This window comes from Littorina saxatilis, linkage group LG1 (genome assembly GCF_037325665.1).
Source record: "Littorina saxatilis isolate snail1 linkage group LG1, US_GU_Lsax_2.0, whole genome shotgun sequence".
NCBI classification, from domain to species: Eukaryota; Metazoa; Mollusca; class Gastropoda; order Littorinimorpha; family Littorinidae; genus Littorina; species Littorina saxatilis.
Window position 1 is genome coordinate 58290589 of NC_090245.1, and position 14423 is coordinate 58305011.

The 14423-nt window shown below is 41.5% G+C and overlaps 2 protein-coding genes across 2 annotated transcripts in view; both read left to right on the plus strand.

Annotated features, from left to right (window-relative positions):
- Nucleotides 1-14423, plus strand: part of LOC138980280 (stabilizer of axonemal microtubules 2-like) — a 19390-nt gene continuing 4967 nt past the window's right edge. The window contains exons 1-4 of the mRNA XM_070353174.1: nucleotides 1-14; nucleotides 3656-3802; nucleotides 8581-8696; nucleotides 14056-14142. Of these exons, the coding sequence (XP_070209275.1) occupies nucleotides 1-14; nucleotides 3656-3802; nucleotides 8581-8696; nucleotides 14056-14142 (364 nt within the window). The remainder of the gene's footprint in view (nucleotides 15-3655; nucleotides 3803-8580; nucleotides 8697-14055; nucleotides 14143-14423) is intronic.
- The window catches only part of LOC138975196 (protein split ends-like), a 17837-nt gene continuing 17473 nt past the window's right edge, over nucleotides 14060-14423 (plus strand). Inside the window, exon 1 of the mRNA XM_070347855.1 lies at nucleotides 14060-14142. The gene's annotated coding sequence lies outside the window, so the exon portion shown is untranslated. The remainder of the gene's footprint in view (nucleotides 14143-14423) is intronic.

A 14423-nucleotide genomic window follows, 5' to 3' on the forward strand; every position in this document is an offset into this window, starting at 1 on the left:
ATGACTGACGCAGGGTGAGTCAATTCTTTCACGATAATAGAGATTTCACCCTGACTCTTGTCCCTTTTTGCTTATCAGCTATGACTTTGCTAAAGCTTCTCAATAGTCAGAGTGTGGTGATCAGTTTTGCCACCGGGTCCTTGATTTGGATGTGGAACGGGGTCAATAATTTCGTGGCGGACTGGCCTCTGTAAATGGTATTGTTTTGCTGCCTGCATGCATGCGGCGGCATGCTGTCGTCAGTGTAAACAATCATGGCGGCCATGTCGCGAAGGCGTGTCTGTCTTTCTTTCTTTCTTTATTTGGTGTTTAACGTCGTTTTCAACCACGAAGGTTATATCGCGACGGGGAAAGGGGGGAGATGGGATAGAGCCACTTGTTAATTGTTTCTTGTTCACAAAAGCACTAATAAAAAAATTGCTCCAGGGGCTTGCAACGTAGTACAATATATATATATATGACCTTACTGGGAGAATGCAAGTTTACAGTACAAAGGACTAAACATTTCTTACATACTGCTTGACTAAAATCTTTACAAACATTGACTATATTCTATACAAGAAACACTTAACAAGGGTAAAAGGAGAAACAAAATCCGTTAGTCGCCTCTTACGACATGCTGGGGAGCATCCGGTAAATTCTTCCCACTAACCCGCGGGAGGTGTGTGTCTGTCATCGCGGCTTTATATTATACTCGATGCTGAATACATAATTAATCTTCTTGTGTGTGTGTGTGGTTGAAACAGACATAGATCGGAAATATTGATATACAGCAATTTTTTGACTGAATTTTCCTAATGCGAATAGTTCCTCTGTAGTCAGAAATGACAAAAAGTAAATATTAAGGGGCTTATTGTCCGTCAGGTCTTAATTGCCTATATTGGACATGAATTGGTTTATACGATTTGAGTTTTTACACCCTCACGGCTTTTGATGTATGCGTGTTTAGGTGGTATCAGCCATCTGCACTTATGGTAGAATGACCAAGATCTTTAACGTGCCATTGTGGTGACACGGGGGTGGGAGATGGATACTGTCTCTGGGTCTGCACATAAAGTTGACCCGTGTCCGTCCCGGCCCGGATTCGAACCAGCGACCTTTCGATCACAAGTCCAGTGCTCTACCACCTGAGCTACCCGGGCCCCCCAGAAATGACACTCACATAGGCTCAATATATATGTGTGCATGTGTGTCAAAGTGCCACTACCATGCTTCTTGTAAATAATATGCTTGTTATGACATTTTTCTATATCTTCTACCAGAGAGAGAGAGAGAGAGAGAGAGAGAGAGAGAGAGAGAGAGAGAGAGAGAGAGAGAGAGAGAGAGAGAGAGAGAGAGAGAGAGGCTGTTTGTAACAGTCAAAACAAATGCTAACAACTCAGGTTTATCACTTTAATCGATTCCCTGTTAGCAATAACAACCATACTGACAAATATGTTAAAGCATACAATTATCACAGTGCCTCATCAAACACACTCATCTATCAATTCAAAAAATATATGTAGACCGTAAATGCTCTTGCTCTCTCTCACTCATACATGACCAATTGCCAACATGTACAACCATCTATGAAAATGCACACATACACACAAACACACGCAAGCGCACACACACTGTACACAAGCACAAAACACATATCATATGTATGCAAACAGGCGGACTTTAGATGCAGAACTCTCAATTAAAGGTTTTACCATAATTATACAGTGGAACCTCCCTTGTATGACTTCCAAAACAGTGTGAAAATCAGTTCTTATAACAGAGGGAGTCTTAAAATGGAGGTATATTTACAGAGGTTATGAACATAACATCTGAAAAATCAAGGTCTTACAATGGGGGGTAAGGGGTCTTAAATTAGTGGGTTTTAAAGAGGGGGTTTGACTGTGCACCCAAAGTTTTGTTTTGAGGGTATGATTAACACATGGGTAGATCTACATAACAGATTACTCACTAAATTACTGGTCTTTCTATAGCTGTGAACAACCTGTCCATCAAAGATTGATAAAACAAACTCACACTGAGTGGCTTCAAAATGCAAATGGAAATACATACAGTGGAACCCCACCACCAAAACTCCTTTTTAAGACCCCTAATGTAAAACTCTCTCCTTTTCACACTCTTTTTTCTCAGACTTTCTTTTCATAGCCTTTGTAAATTTACCCCCATTTTAAAACTCCCTCTTGTTTAAGACCCGATTTTCTCAGATTCTTTGAGGTCTTAAAAGGGGGGTTCCACTGTACCATAAACATCTCATCTGCAACAGACCAAAGTAGTTTACTTAACAGACCAACACACTGTTCAAAATTAATAGCTAACACACAAGTGCAAGAATGCATGCTTTGCAGCACACTTTGATCATAAACACTAAGCAGATTAATTATAGACCAGACCAGACATAAAATCATAAAATCAAGACCTCATCAAAACACTGTGTGGGGAAGTCAATCTGCATGCCCAACATAATTTGTTTTTCAAAAAGTGATTTGTATAATGAAGTAAACCACCCTTTACCTCCAAGGGATAACTGATCAGACATAATTCATGTCTTTGTTCCAAAGTGCTATGGAGAGTTACCCCAACCCACATTGCATTCACTCCAGCCTTTTGATTCATGACATCTTCTGTAAATGAGCCCATCTTGTTTTTTAGTTCTAAAGCTTACAACGTTGTTTGTTGATTTTTTCTTCCCTTTTTACATTTAGTCAAGTATTGACTAAATGTTTTAACATAGAGGGGGAATCGAGACGAGGGTCGTGGTGTATGTGTGTCTGTGTGTGCGTGTCTGTCTGTCTGTGTGTGCGTGTGTGTGTGTAGAGCGATTCAGACTAAACTACTGGACCGATCTTTATGAAATTTGACATGAGAGTTCCTGGGAATGATACCCCCGGACGTTTTTTTCATTTTTTCGATAAATACCTTTGATGATGTCATATCTGGCTTTTTGTGAAAGTTGAGGCGGCACTGTCACACCCTCATTTTTCAATCAAATTGATTGAAATTTTGGCAAAGCAATCTTTGACAAAGGCCGGACTTTGGTATTGCATTTCAGCTTGGTGGCTTAAAAACTAATGAATGAATTTGGTCATTAAACATCTAAAACTTGTAATTAAATTTTTTTTTTATTAAACGATCCAAAAACAATTTCAACTTATTCTCCGTCCTTTTCTGATTCCAAAAACATATACATATGTTATATTTGGATTACAAACAAGCTCTAAAAATTAAAAATATGAAAATTATTATTAAAATTAATTTTCCGAAATCGATTTAAAAACAATTTCATCTTTTTCCTTGTCGGTCCCTGATTCCAAAAACATACAGATATGATATGTTTGGATTAAAAACAAACTCAGTAAGCTAAAAAGAATAGACATACAGAAAAGCGTGTTATCCTGCTCAGCGCGACCACTACCGCACTATTCTGCATGGCTTGTCGATTTCACTGCCTTTGCCACAAGCAGTGGACTGACGAAACTACGAGTATGTGGTCTTGGTGAAAAAATCAGTGCGTTCAGATTCATTCTGTGAGTTCGGTAGCTTGACTAAATGTTGTTATTTCGCTTTACTCGACTTGTTTTGTTTGTTTTTGTTTGTATTGTTTTGTATTTTAATGTTGACAATTATTGATATGAAACATAATGTGTGTATTCCACAGAACCGAGGAGAGCGAGAGGAGGCTGCAGAGCTCGGAGTACCATAGTCGTTACAGGGAGTACGACTTCCAGCCCCGCATTGAAGCCATTCGACCCAAGGCTGAGCCTCTGCCTCATGATGCTGCCATGGAAACAGCCACCACCACAAAGTCAGTACACCACACTTTTTTTTTTCTTATATGTGTGTCTAAACTTACTGCATGGCCTTCTCTTCTTCTTCTTCGTTCATGGGCTGAAACTCCCACGTTCACTCATGTTTTTGCATGAATGGGTTTTTACCTGTATGACCGTTTTTGCCCCACCATTCTGGCAGCATACGCCGATTTCGAGGGAAGCATGCTGGGTATTTTCGTGTTTCTATTACCCACCGAACTCTGACATGGATTACAGGATCTTTTCCGTGCGCACTTGGTCTTGTGCTTGCATGTACACACGAAGGGGGATAAGGCACTAGCAGGTCTGCACATAAGTTGACCTGGGAGAACGGAAAAATCTCCACCCTTAACCCACCAGGCGGCCGCGGCCGGGATTCGAACTCACGACCTTCCGATTAAGAGGACAACGTCTTACCACCCTGCCACTGGGCCGTCACTGCATGGCCAATCCCTAAAACAAATTGTTTGGTTACAGTAACAAAACTTTTAGAATGATTTTGTCCTGCCTACCTAACCTATTTTGGGGGACAGGTTAAAGTAACCAACACAATTTCATTTTATTTTAAACATTAAAGGCACACTCAGCTTCACGTAAACCATCAGTTTTTGGTCACAGACACGGTCACACTTTCGTTTAAACACTCACCGCTTGAAAACAGCCTAGGTGCCCTCCGTAAAGAGCGAGCATTTTTCAAAGAATCTATTTTTGCGTGGCCACCTCGAACACCTCGTTTTGGTGCTTGAACTAACTTTTAAAATGTAAATAATAAATTGACAGCTTGTTTCACAAATATTTTTAAATCATAAAAGAATTCTTTTTTCATCAAGACAAGATCAGAACAATTCGAAGTTTTGAAAGTTTCAAAAAAGGGAGCCCGGAAGCAGGTCACGCAAGGTCGTGTTTGCCCAAGCAGACAAATGTTCTGCATACCGCCTGCTTCTTTGAAGCCAACCGCAGCCAATAAGTTTGTGTGACTCCCAGTCGTTTGTTGCATTTTAGATTCAGAGCTATAACGTGCTATTGCAGCTACAACGAGTCGCATTGAAATCACAAACTGACGACCAAATTGTAAGAAAAAAAAGGAAAGTGTTTGACACTGGTCCACGGTGGGTCAGGGATAAAATAAACCACAAAATCTGGTGTGTGGTTTACACAAGCTAAATAGCCATTCAAACGAACTGTGTCATTTAATGCTATTGCAAGGTGTTCGATAAGGTAAGAACTGGATTTTTCATGAGAAGATTTCAATCGTTTTGTAAAGCATTTGAGGCAGACGTACAGGGTAAATGTTGATGGAGGTAATGCAATAACAGTCTTCAACTGAACAGAACATCTAAGCTAAAAATTTAGCTATAGTCCTTAGCATTGTGCTTTTCTTCCTTGCATTGCACTGCAGTCAACGAGGGTATAGGGAAGGTTACGTTATGTCTGACAGACAGGAATATAATTAATTGCTACCTGAAACTTCTTTGTTGCACTCCTAGTGGGCCAAAAATCAGGCAGATGGCTCAAAACAGTGCTGAGCATTTTATGATGTTACTTCTTCTTCTTCTTCTGCGTTCGTGGGCTGAAACTCCCACGTACACTACGTGTTTTTTGCACGAGTGGAATTTTACGTGTATGACCGTTTTTACCCCGCTATTTAGGCAGCCATACGCCGCTTTCGGGGGAAGCATGCTGGGTATTTTCGTGTTTCTACAACCCACCGAACTCTGACATGGATTACAGGATCTTTTTCGTGCGCACTTGGTCTTGTGCTTGCGTGTACACACGGGGGTGTTCGGACACCGAGGAGAGTCTGCACACAAAGTTGACTCTGAGAAATAAATCTCTCGCCGAACGTGGGGACGAACTCACGCTGACAGCGGCCAACTGGATACAAATCCAGCGCGCTACCGAATGAGCTACATCCCCGCCCTGATGTTACTCAGAATGAGAATACTATCTTTGGTATAGAACTGATAAAGATTTAGAATCAAACATCTGACCTATAAAGACGATTATGATAACAATTAAAGATAAATAAACGCTTGAAAAAGAAACCAGCTGCGAGTTCATTCAATAAAATTCAAGCCTCTGCAGTATTTTGATATCAAATGTATGTCACGTCATGAAACCAAGATAATCATACATACAGCTTCTTTGTCTTACAAATTTGACAAAAAGGTAAGACTTTACGTTCGTAAAGTATGTTGAACACACACACACACTCTCTCTCTATCTCTCTCTCTCTCTGTTAGGTTATTTCAATGTTCCAGCATTTACTTACACTTAATTAGACACGCTGGGGCTACAAGTTAATACTTCCACAAGTACATTGTTCACTGACACTGACTTTTTTTTATTTAAAGCAGAGCTATTGTCGCAGGATCTATGTTTAAAGCTATAATGGCATTTGGCCTTGTGTCTGGTGCCAGCAAGTCCTACTCTTGAAATTATCACAGCAAAAATATCAATTCCAAAGCAGGGGTGTCTATATCCCATGATTAAACAGAATGTATGAATGTAACATTACACCTTAACTTAGCCTCATGCAAACATCCTACATTCTACAAACCAGTCATTCGTTGACGTTCCCAACTTGCGCATTATGTCAACAATTGATTTGATCCCCATCCCCACTTTCTGAATTCTCTTCAACCAAAACCTCACCTCAACCCCCTCATCCTGCATTCTCTTCAACTCAATCCCAACATTTAAACCCCCCCCCCCCCCCCCACCCCTCTTCCTCCTGAATTCCTTTCAACCCAATCTCACCCTCACACCCCTCCTCCTGAATTCCATTCAACCCAATCTGCACCTTCCACAACAGAAAGTGAAAAAAAACCAACACAGTCCTGCAGTTATTTTCTGAGATCCATCTGAAACTCATAGGTCCACACACTGACTAAGCCACCTAGATGTTTATAGGGTTTGAAGGCCTTCTGTTCAAAGCCCATGCTCTTGTACAAAGCACAGGCTGGCTGGTGTACTTCTGTGGTAATGAGATGTATTATGTCGTAGTCACGGCTCTGGCAGAAGTTGATCACTGCCTTGACTAGCTGCTTGGCAATTCCATGCCCTCGGAACTTATGTTTCACTGCCATGCGTCTTAACCACGCAACCTTGGGTGCAATTTCAGTGGCGTTTTGCAGGGAATGTGAATGTCTTGTCTTGACATCATCTGAGAGACTGGTCTCTAATTGCTTTGCTTTATAAGCTGCAGCAGCATCATTCTCAGGATCTTTTCGGACAACAGCAATTGTTCCTGCAATCAGGTCATCAACTTCAGCCACCCAGAAGTGATTATCAGGGCAGTCAAAGTAGGTAGTGTCTACCCGTTTCATGTCATTAAAGTTAGGACCGTAGAAGAAGTATACCGTGGCTGCCAGGCAAGCGAGGTAGACCAAGGACAGGAGACAGAGGAGTGAGAGCAAAATTAGTAGAATGCCAGCATCCGTGATGAAACCAATTCCAACGATGAGCAGGGCTATTCCCAACGTAGCAGGGCGCAGGAGTGCGATACGGAATGAAGGCCATAGATTGCTGAAGCTCCCCTCACGCAGCACCGCGCTCGCCCCCTCTTGATCCGCGCGTTGCCATGGACGCACAACCACGCGCATCTTGCGAAGCGATCTCCGTCACACACACACAGCGCGGGCGGTGCGACCTGTAGAAAATAAACAGAACATGGCTTTAGCGATTGCAGATAGCACGCAGGCTGTAATGCACATCACGACATGCCAAGTGTTCGCTTAATTCAAACAAAACACGCACAACATTTACCTGACACATCGGCAAAGCTCAGCTCTATCGCAGATCTACTCGTGTTGACATTCTCTGTAATACATGGGAGCCGCCATGACACTTTGTGACATGGAAAACTTGGATCAGGCCGAAATCAATTTTTAGCAAGCCGCAAGGAAACGGATTGTGGACTGACACGGGCTCGCCACCCGAACAACAACAGGCCGTGTCATTTCTGTGCCCAGAATCAGAATTTGCGCGGGTGTGTCCTGCAAACAAATAAAACATAGAAATAATAGAAAAACTTCGGATAGAAAATAATGATGAATAGTATTTCTTTAAACAGAAAGGGATGGGAAAGTCCGTATAGGGGAAGGTTGCCTAAAATTGACCACTTTTTGTTTCATGCTGATAACTAGCTTGTTTTATAGCTCACTTTAGTTAACCGTTTGATCTAATTGGAGCGAAAAATCACAACTGGTCCATAGCATATGGCGCCTAATTTTGAACGGTGAAGAGGCCTTCACAAATCACTGTAAAAAGCCCCCTATACTTCAAAACACATAATATGTAACTTGATATACAACTTAGTGTGCATGTCAGACTAATTCAAATATGCTTTAGATTTATCTGTTTCGGTTTGACAAGAATATTATTTGAAGTACAACGTGAAACTAAAGCCACTTATCAAACAGAGAGAAAATAAATGAAATTATCAAAATCCACGAAAAGAAGGCTATTTTTGTATTTTGTTGAAAGCTCGAGGGCTAGTTATAGGTTATTTTTAGCAAGCTTGATAATAAAATAATAAACCATGCGGCCAGCCTTTAGCTTTTATTTTCTTCTATTTGTTGAAGGTGGTCCATACACAAGGGGACACACGCATAGTTTAAGATTTTGTCAGTGTGAGTGTGCGTGTGTCACTGTGTGTAAAAAAAAATAACTGAAAGGGGGAGGAGGGATTCTTTGCCATGCAATTTCCCCCCGATTTCATTCGTACATTTTGTTCAGTGTATGTATTTTTGTTGGTGTTGTGTGTATTCAGGCTAGACTACATCGAGCACCCTGTGGCCCGGCAGACGGCAGCGAGACCCTCGGGCAACAACCTGCAGCAAGAGGGCACTCACGACTTCACCTCCTCTTACAACCAGCACTTTCCAGGTAACGACACCTTGCACACAAGTCACCTATCTCAGTGTTTTCTTTGATTCTAATTTGTTGACTGAAGTGTGTTTTTATTTTATTAGTTTTTGTGTATACATATGTGTGTGTGTTTTTGTTGTTGTTTTTTTTAGATAGCAAAACGGTGTCACTAAAACACGAAAAGACGCGAAAAGACGCGAAAAGACGCGAAAAGACACGAAAAGACGCGAAAAGACGCGAAAAGACGCGAAAAGTCCTGGTACATGTAACTGTTTTTAGTCGAGATTGGTGATTTAATATAAACAATCATCAAAACATGCACACTCTCTCTCTCTCTCTCTCTCTCTCTCTCTCTCTCTCTCTGTCTCTCTCTCTCTCTCTCTCTCTCTCTCTCTCTCTCTCTTCCTCTCTCTCTCTTCCTCTCTCTCTTGCTCTCTCTCGCATGTGTGTGTGTGTGTGTGTGTGTGTGTGTGTGTGTGTGTAAGTGTGTGTAAGTGTGTATGAGCTTGTGTGTGTGTGTGTATACGAGGGTGTGTGTGTGGATGTGTGTTGGTATTCGCTAGCCGTGTCCAGCCAGCTGCACACAATTAAGTCTCCTTTGGGTGAAGGAAGTTTTTATCTGTTTGAAGTGGGCGGTCATTTGTGAAAAGCTCGCCATAAACGGATCGCTTGGGCCCCAGGTGGTCGTAATGTAATGTGCCGCCAGCTTGACTGGGTATGTTGGGGGAAATCGGCGTTTTGTCAAGTAGATTGTAATTCCTTTGTCGGATCGGATGGATAGAATACCAGCTCAGCTGGCGTGTGGTCAGTTGCGTAACTTTTATAAGTTACCCGGGGTAGCCGCTGATAACACGTTCGTGTGGGAATGTTTGATGCGCTCAGATCAAAGCCTCATTTAAGAGATAGCGAATTCTGTTGCAAGCCCCTGGAGCAAATTTTTGATTGGTGCTTTTGTGAACAAGAAACAATTGACAAGTGGCTCTATCCCATCTCCCCCCTTTCCCCGTCGCGATATAACCTTGAATGGTTGAAAACGACGTTAAACACCAAATAAAGAAAAGAAAAGTAAGGAGGTGATTGTTACCAGAAGGTGTCTTTTCGCGTCTTTTCGCGTCTTTTCGTGTCTTTTCGCGTCTTTTCGAGTTTTAGTGACACCCTAGCAAAATGGCTTTCAGTTAGAGCAGATCTTTTTTTATTTATTTACTTATTATTTTGTATTACATATATTATTATTTTGTTGTTGTTGCTGTTTTGGTCTTGTTTTTGAGACTCAAGTTTACATTGGCTTGGTTCCTTAAAAGCTAATTATGGAGAAGCGGGGTGGAGAAGTGGAGAAGGGAAGAGGGGAGGCGGCACAGTAATCACACAAAAGACAACTATACACGTACCTGCATACATTGGCAGCAGATATTTTCTTTTCTTCGTTTTTACATTTAGTCAAGTTTTGACTAAATGTTTTAACGTAGAGGGGGGAATCGAGACGAGGGTCGTGGTGGTGTATGTGTGTGTGTGTGTGTGTGTGTGTGTGTGTGTGTGTAGAGCGATTCAGAGTAAACTACTGGACCGATCTTTATGAAATTTGACATGAGAGTTCCTGGGTATGATATCCCCAGACATTTTTTCATTTTTTTGATAAATGTCTTTGATGACGTCATATCCGGCTTTTCGTGAAAGTTGAGGCGGCACTGTCACGCTCTCATTTTTCAACCAAATTGGTTGAAATTTTGGTCAAGTAATCTTCGACAAAGCCCGGACTTTGGTATTGCATTTCAGCTTGGAGGCTTAAAATTTAATTAATGAGTTTGCTCATTAAAGTTGTCATTAAAATCGATTTTTCCCAAACAGATCTAAAATTGATTGCATCGTATTCTTCATCACATTCTGAATCTAAAAATATATACATATGTCATGATTACTCTTAAAATGTGATCACAATTAACAAAAATAGAATAATTAGTCTTACGATTAAAATGTAAGAAATCGATCCAAAAATGATGTCATCTTATTCGTGATCATTTCCTGATTCCAAAAACATATAGATATGATAGGTTGTATTCAAAACAAGCTCAGAAAGTTAACAAGAATGCAGAAAAGCGCGCTTTCCTGCTTAGCACAATACGCTACCGCGCTAATCTGGCGTGTCAATATCACTACGATTTGCACGTGGAAGGTGAGCGATTTCCTTCACGCGGGGATTGACGAAGCTGTACTGTCTTAGTGAATAAATACAGTGCGTTCAGTTTCATCCCGTGAGTTCGACAGCTTGACTAAATGTAGTAATTTCGCCTTACGCGACTTGTTTTTGTTGCTTTTGCCAAGGTACTGCAACCAGAAGCAAAGATAACACCCTGGGCGTATTACATGACAATCAATGTCGTCTCTTCAGCATTTGACAAAGTTGAGCAAAAGGAATGGCACAGTGTGTGAAGCAGCGGGGAGAGGCACAAGCACACTCCTTCTCATGAAAACAGCTCGACTCACAGTCTCAGCTAGATCTGGCCAGGCTTTGACTTGGGATAAGACCATTCCTTTACTTGGTCACATACCAGAAATGAACTGTACGGCTGCATTCTGTACACAGTTGGATTTTTGTTAATGAATTAATTTCTTTAAAAGCCACTAGTTGCAAATGGAGGGGTAGTCTCATTCCATGTCAAAGCCTGGCTGGCCAGATCTGAGATGGTGAGCCCAACTGTTTTCGCGAGAAGGAGTGTGGCTTTAACACATAACACCGGCATGTCATGTCTTCAGTGTTAGGTCAAGCTAAGTGTGTAACGTATGTGTATGTGGCCAGTTTGGAATAAATTAATGATTGTGTATGGGTCGGTAAAACCTTGATTGACGGTGACTTAAAGGCTGCCATATACGTAGCGTTCATTAATTATTTCATATTGTTTACATGTGCCAATAATGTTATAAAACTGTACCTAAGGGGATATAATAACGATTGGCTGTAGCTTTCGAACACAGACAAAATTATTTCAGTATTGCAAAGTGGTGTTGATAGTGTCGAATGTAAACAGAACAGTCTCAAAGTGAAAGTGGGTGTTTTCCGGAAATTGCGAAGTTAACAAGAATACAGAAAAGCGCGCTTTCCTGCTTAGCACAATACGCTACCGCGCTAATCTGGCGTGTCAATATCACTACGTTTTGCACGTGGAAGGTGAGCGATTTCCTTCACGCGGGGATTGACGAAGCTGTACTGTCTGTGTTGACGGTCTAAAAATAGCCCAAGTCCTGGAGAACTGTTGCTAAACATAGCAATAAAGAATTAATTGTTTCTCGTAATTGGTAAGGACTTCAAACCTAAAACTTTGCACGAAGCTTAATTTATACATCCCCGCAACGATGGGAAAAGCCCTGGAAGTAATTAAACTAATTAAATAGGACTACATGTCAGCCTTTAATTGTGTAACACCTTTGTAGTTTGGTGTGCCGCTTCTGCAGTGTTATAAGCCAAACGTTGTACACATGGAGCGTGTATGAGGCCATGGGGGTGACTGTCATCTTTGTGATATACCGCGACCTTAGTGCTTTAAAGGTGGCCGTCTACATTTTTGCTTTTTTTCAATAATCTTATGGTTAGATTTCGATACAAAATTATGTCAAATGATGAATGAACCATGGGGAAAAAAGTTATAGAAAAAAAATATATGTAAAAAAAGATTTTATTTTTGGGTAGCGTGACTCACGCTTCCAATATTTTGTTTTCTGTTTGCTGAGAACATGTGCTTTGCCTAAAAATACTGACCAATCAAATTCATGTCACTATGCTTATAGCCACGCCCAAACAAGTGCAGCAACAGTTTGACACTGGAGCGCTGTCCAAGCTTTTTTTTAAACGCACGAAATGCACGGGATGTGAGAGGAGTTTTGCGCTTGGCATTTTCCAAATAAGGATATCCTACTATGAGTACTACGCTGGAATACTACAATGAATTTTCAAATGGCTACACTGGCTTCGTCTTTCCGGATCGAAAGGGGGTGTATTGTTGACTAGATGATTACCCGCTTCGCCGGGAAGAAGTAGAGCCGAATACCAGGCTGCGCCTGGGACCCGGCTTTGCCGGGTGTACGCCGGCTTCGCCGGCGCACGAAGGAAAGGAGATAAACGCGCAAAACACTGGAGACCTTCTAAAAATAGTAACGTGCAGTGACCTTCTAAAAATAGTAACGTAGTAACGGGAATATGGATTGACGCCACACGGAGGAAGGGAGATAATCGCGGCTGAAAACACTGGAGATCACTGGAGAAGATAAGGAAGAGTTACTGGTAGTGGATCCCGACAACAAAAAAACAAAAACAAAAAAAATCGGTTCAGCGCGCACAGCGCTGCGCGCTGAGAGCACGTGTTGAAATATCTCATCGATGAGGTTGTGTCCGGGGTGTAGCTGAATACGGTGTCCAAATTTGAAAAAGATCCACCGAGAACTTTGGCCGTGCATCGCGAACAGACAGACAGACAGACAGACAGACAGACACTAGTCGTATATATATATATAGATATTTGTAGATAATAGACTCTGCATTTTAATGGTCAAATGGCGATTTCGTTATAAAAATCTTAAATGTAGACAAGGACCTTTAACACATAACACCTTTGATGTTTTGTATTATATGACTGACTTATCTTTAGGGCTAGGCCTGCTCGGTATAAGGGACGTGTATGTGGCCGTGGGAATAAATTAACCATTGTTTGGAGGGTACCTACAGAACTGCCGTTATTGACGGTAACTAACGAAACACCTTTGTTGTTTCATATGCCGCCTCCTCAGTGTATGTTAATTAAGCCAAACTGCATGAGTATTAAGAACGTGTATGTGGTCCGACAATTCTTCATAGGTACGACGGTGATTATTTGGTGATTCATACAACACCTGTGTTAAGACCAGACTAAATATTATATATCTAAAAACACATTTATGTGGCCTTGTGAATGACTTTAATGCGCGTTTGCAAAGGTACAACGGCGATTGACGTCAATTGTCGTATAACTCCTTTGGGGGTCATTTTAGTGTAATACCAAATGTGAGAAAAAAATAAACGAGTTTTCGGCCTTGGGAATGCCACCGTAAAGGCCTTCTTCAATTAAGCCCGAAATTGACTTCGCGAAGACTTTGTTAAGTCTTTTTACCAAAATTTCAGTGCTAAAGCTTCGTGCCGGAGAGCTTCGTGGAGTGGACTTCGCAAAGTCGATCTTGCCCAATGAATAGCAGGCGTAACGATTGTTTGTAGGTACAAAAGGGATTGACGGCGACACTCGTAACTCCGGTCTTTGGTGCTTTGTATGTCGACTCTTCAGTGTTAAACCAAACTGACTACAACAGGAACGTGTGAGTTTGGGACCTTGAACATGACTGTGAAGACTGTGTGCAGATGTGACGGGTTCGAGAGTGAAGCCAATTCGCCAGGACAAAAACAGGCAGGAACCAGGCAAATTTGTAGGAGAGCCCTCGTACAAAGGTGAGTCCGGTTATACTCTTATCAAGACTGTGTCAACTTTGAACTTTTCCTGTACAACGCTTGCCACTTAATGGCCGAGAGTCTAGTCGATGTTTTCAGCTTACTTCTTTTCTTCCTTAAGTGTTCTTAAGCTTAAGTATCGTTACGCTTATGTAATGCAATCTAAACTTGCGTTCGAAATGTATCGTTGGTTAGTGTGAATGTCTTTCTTTTTCGCCATTGTTTTTTCATCTCGAAAATATTTGGTAGTAGATGCTCCCGTTCTCATCCCAGACTGATTG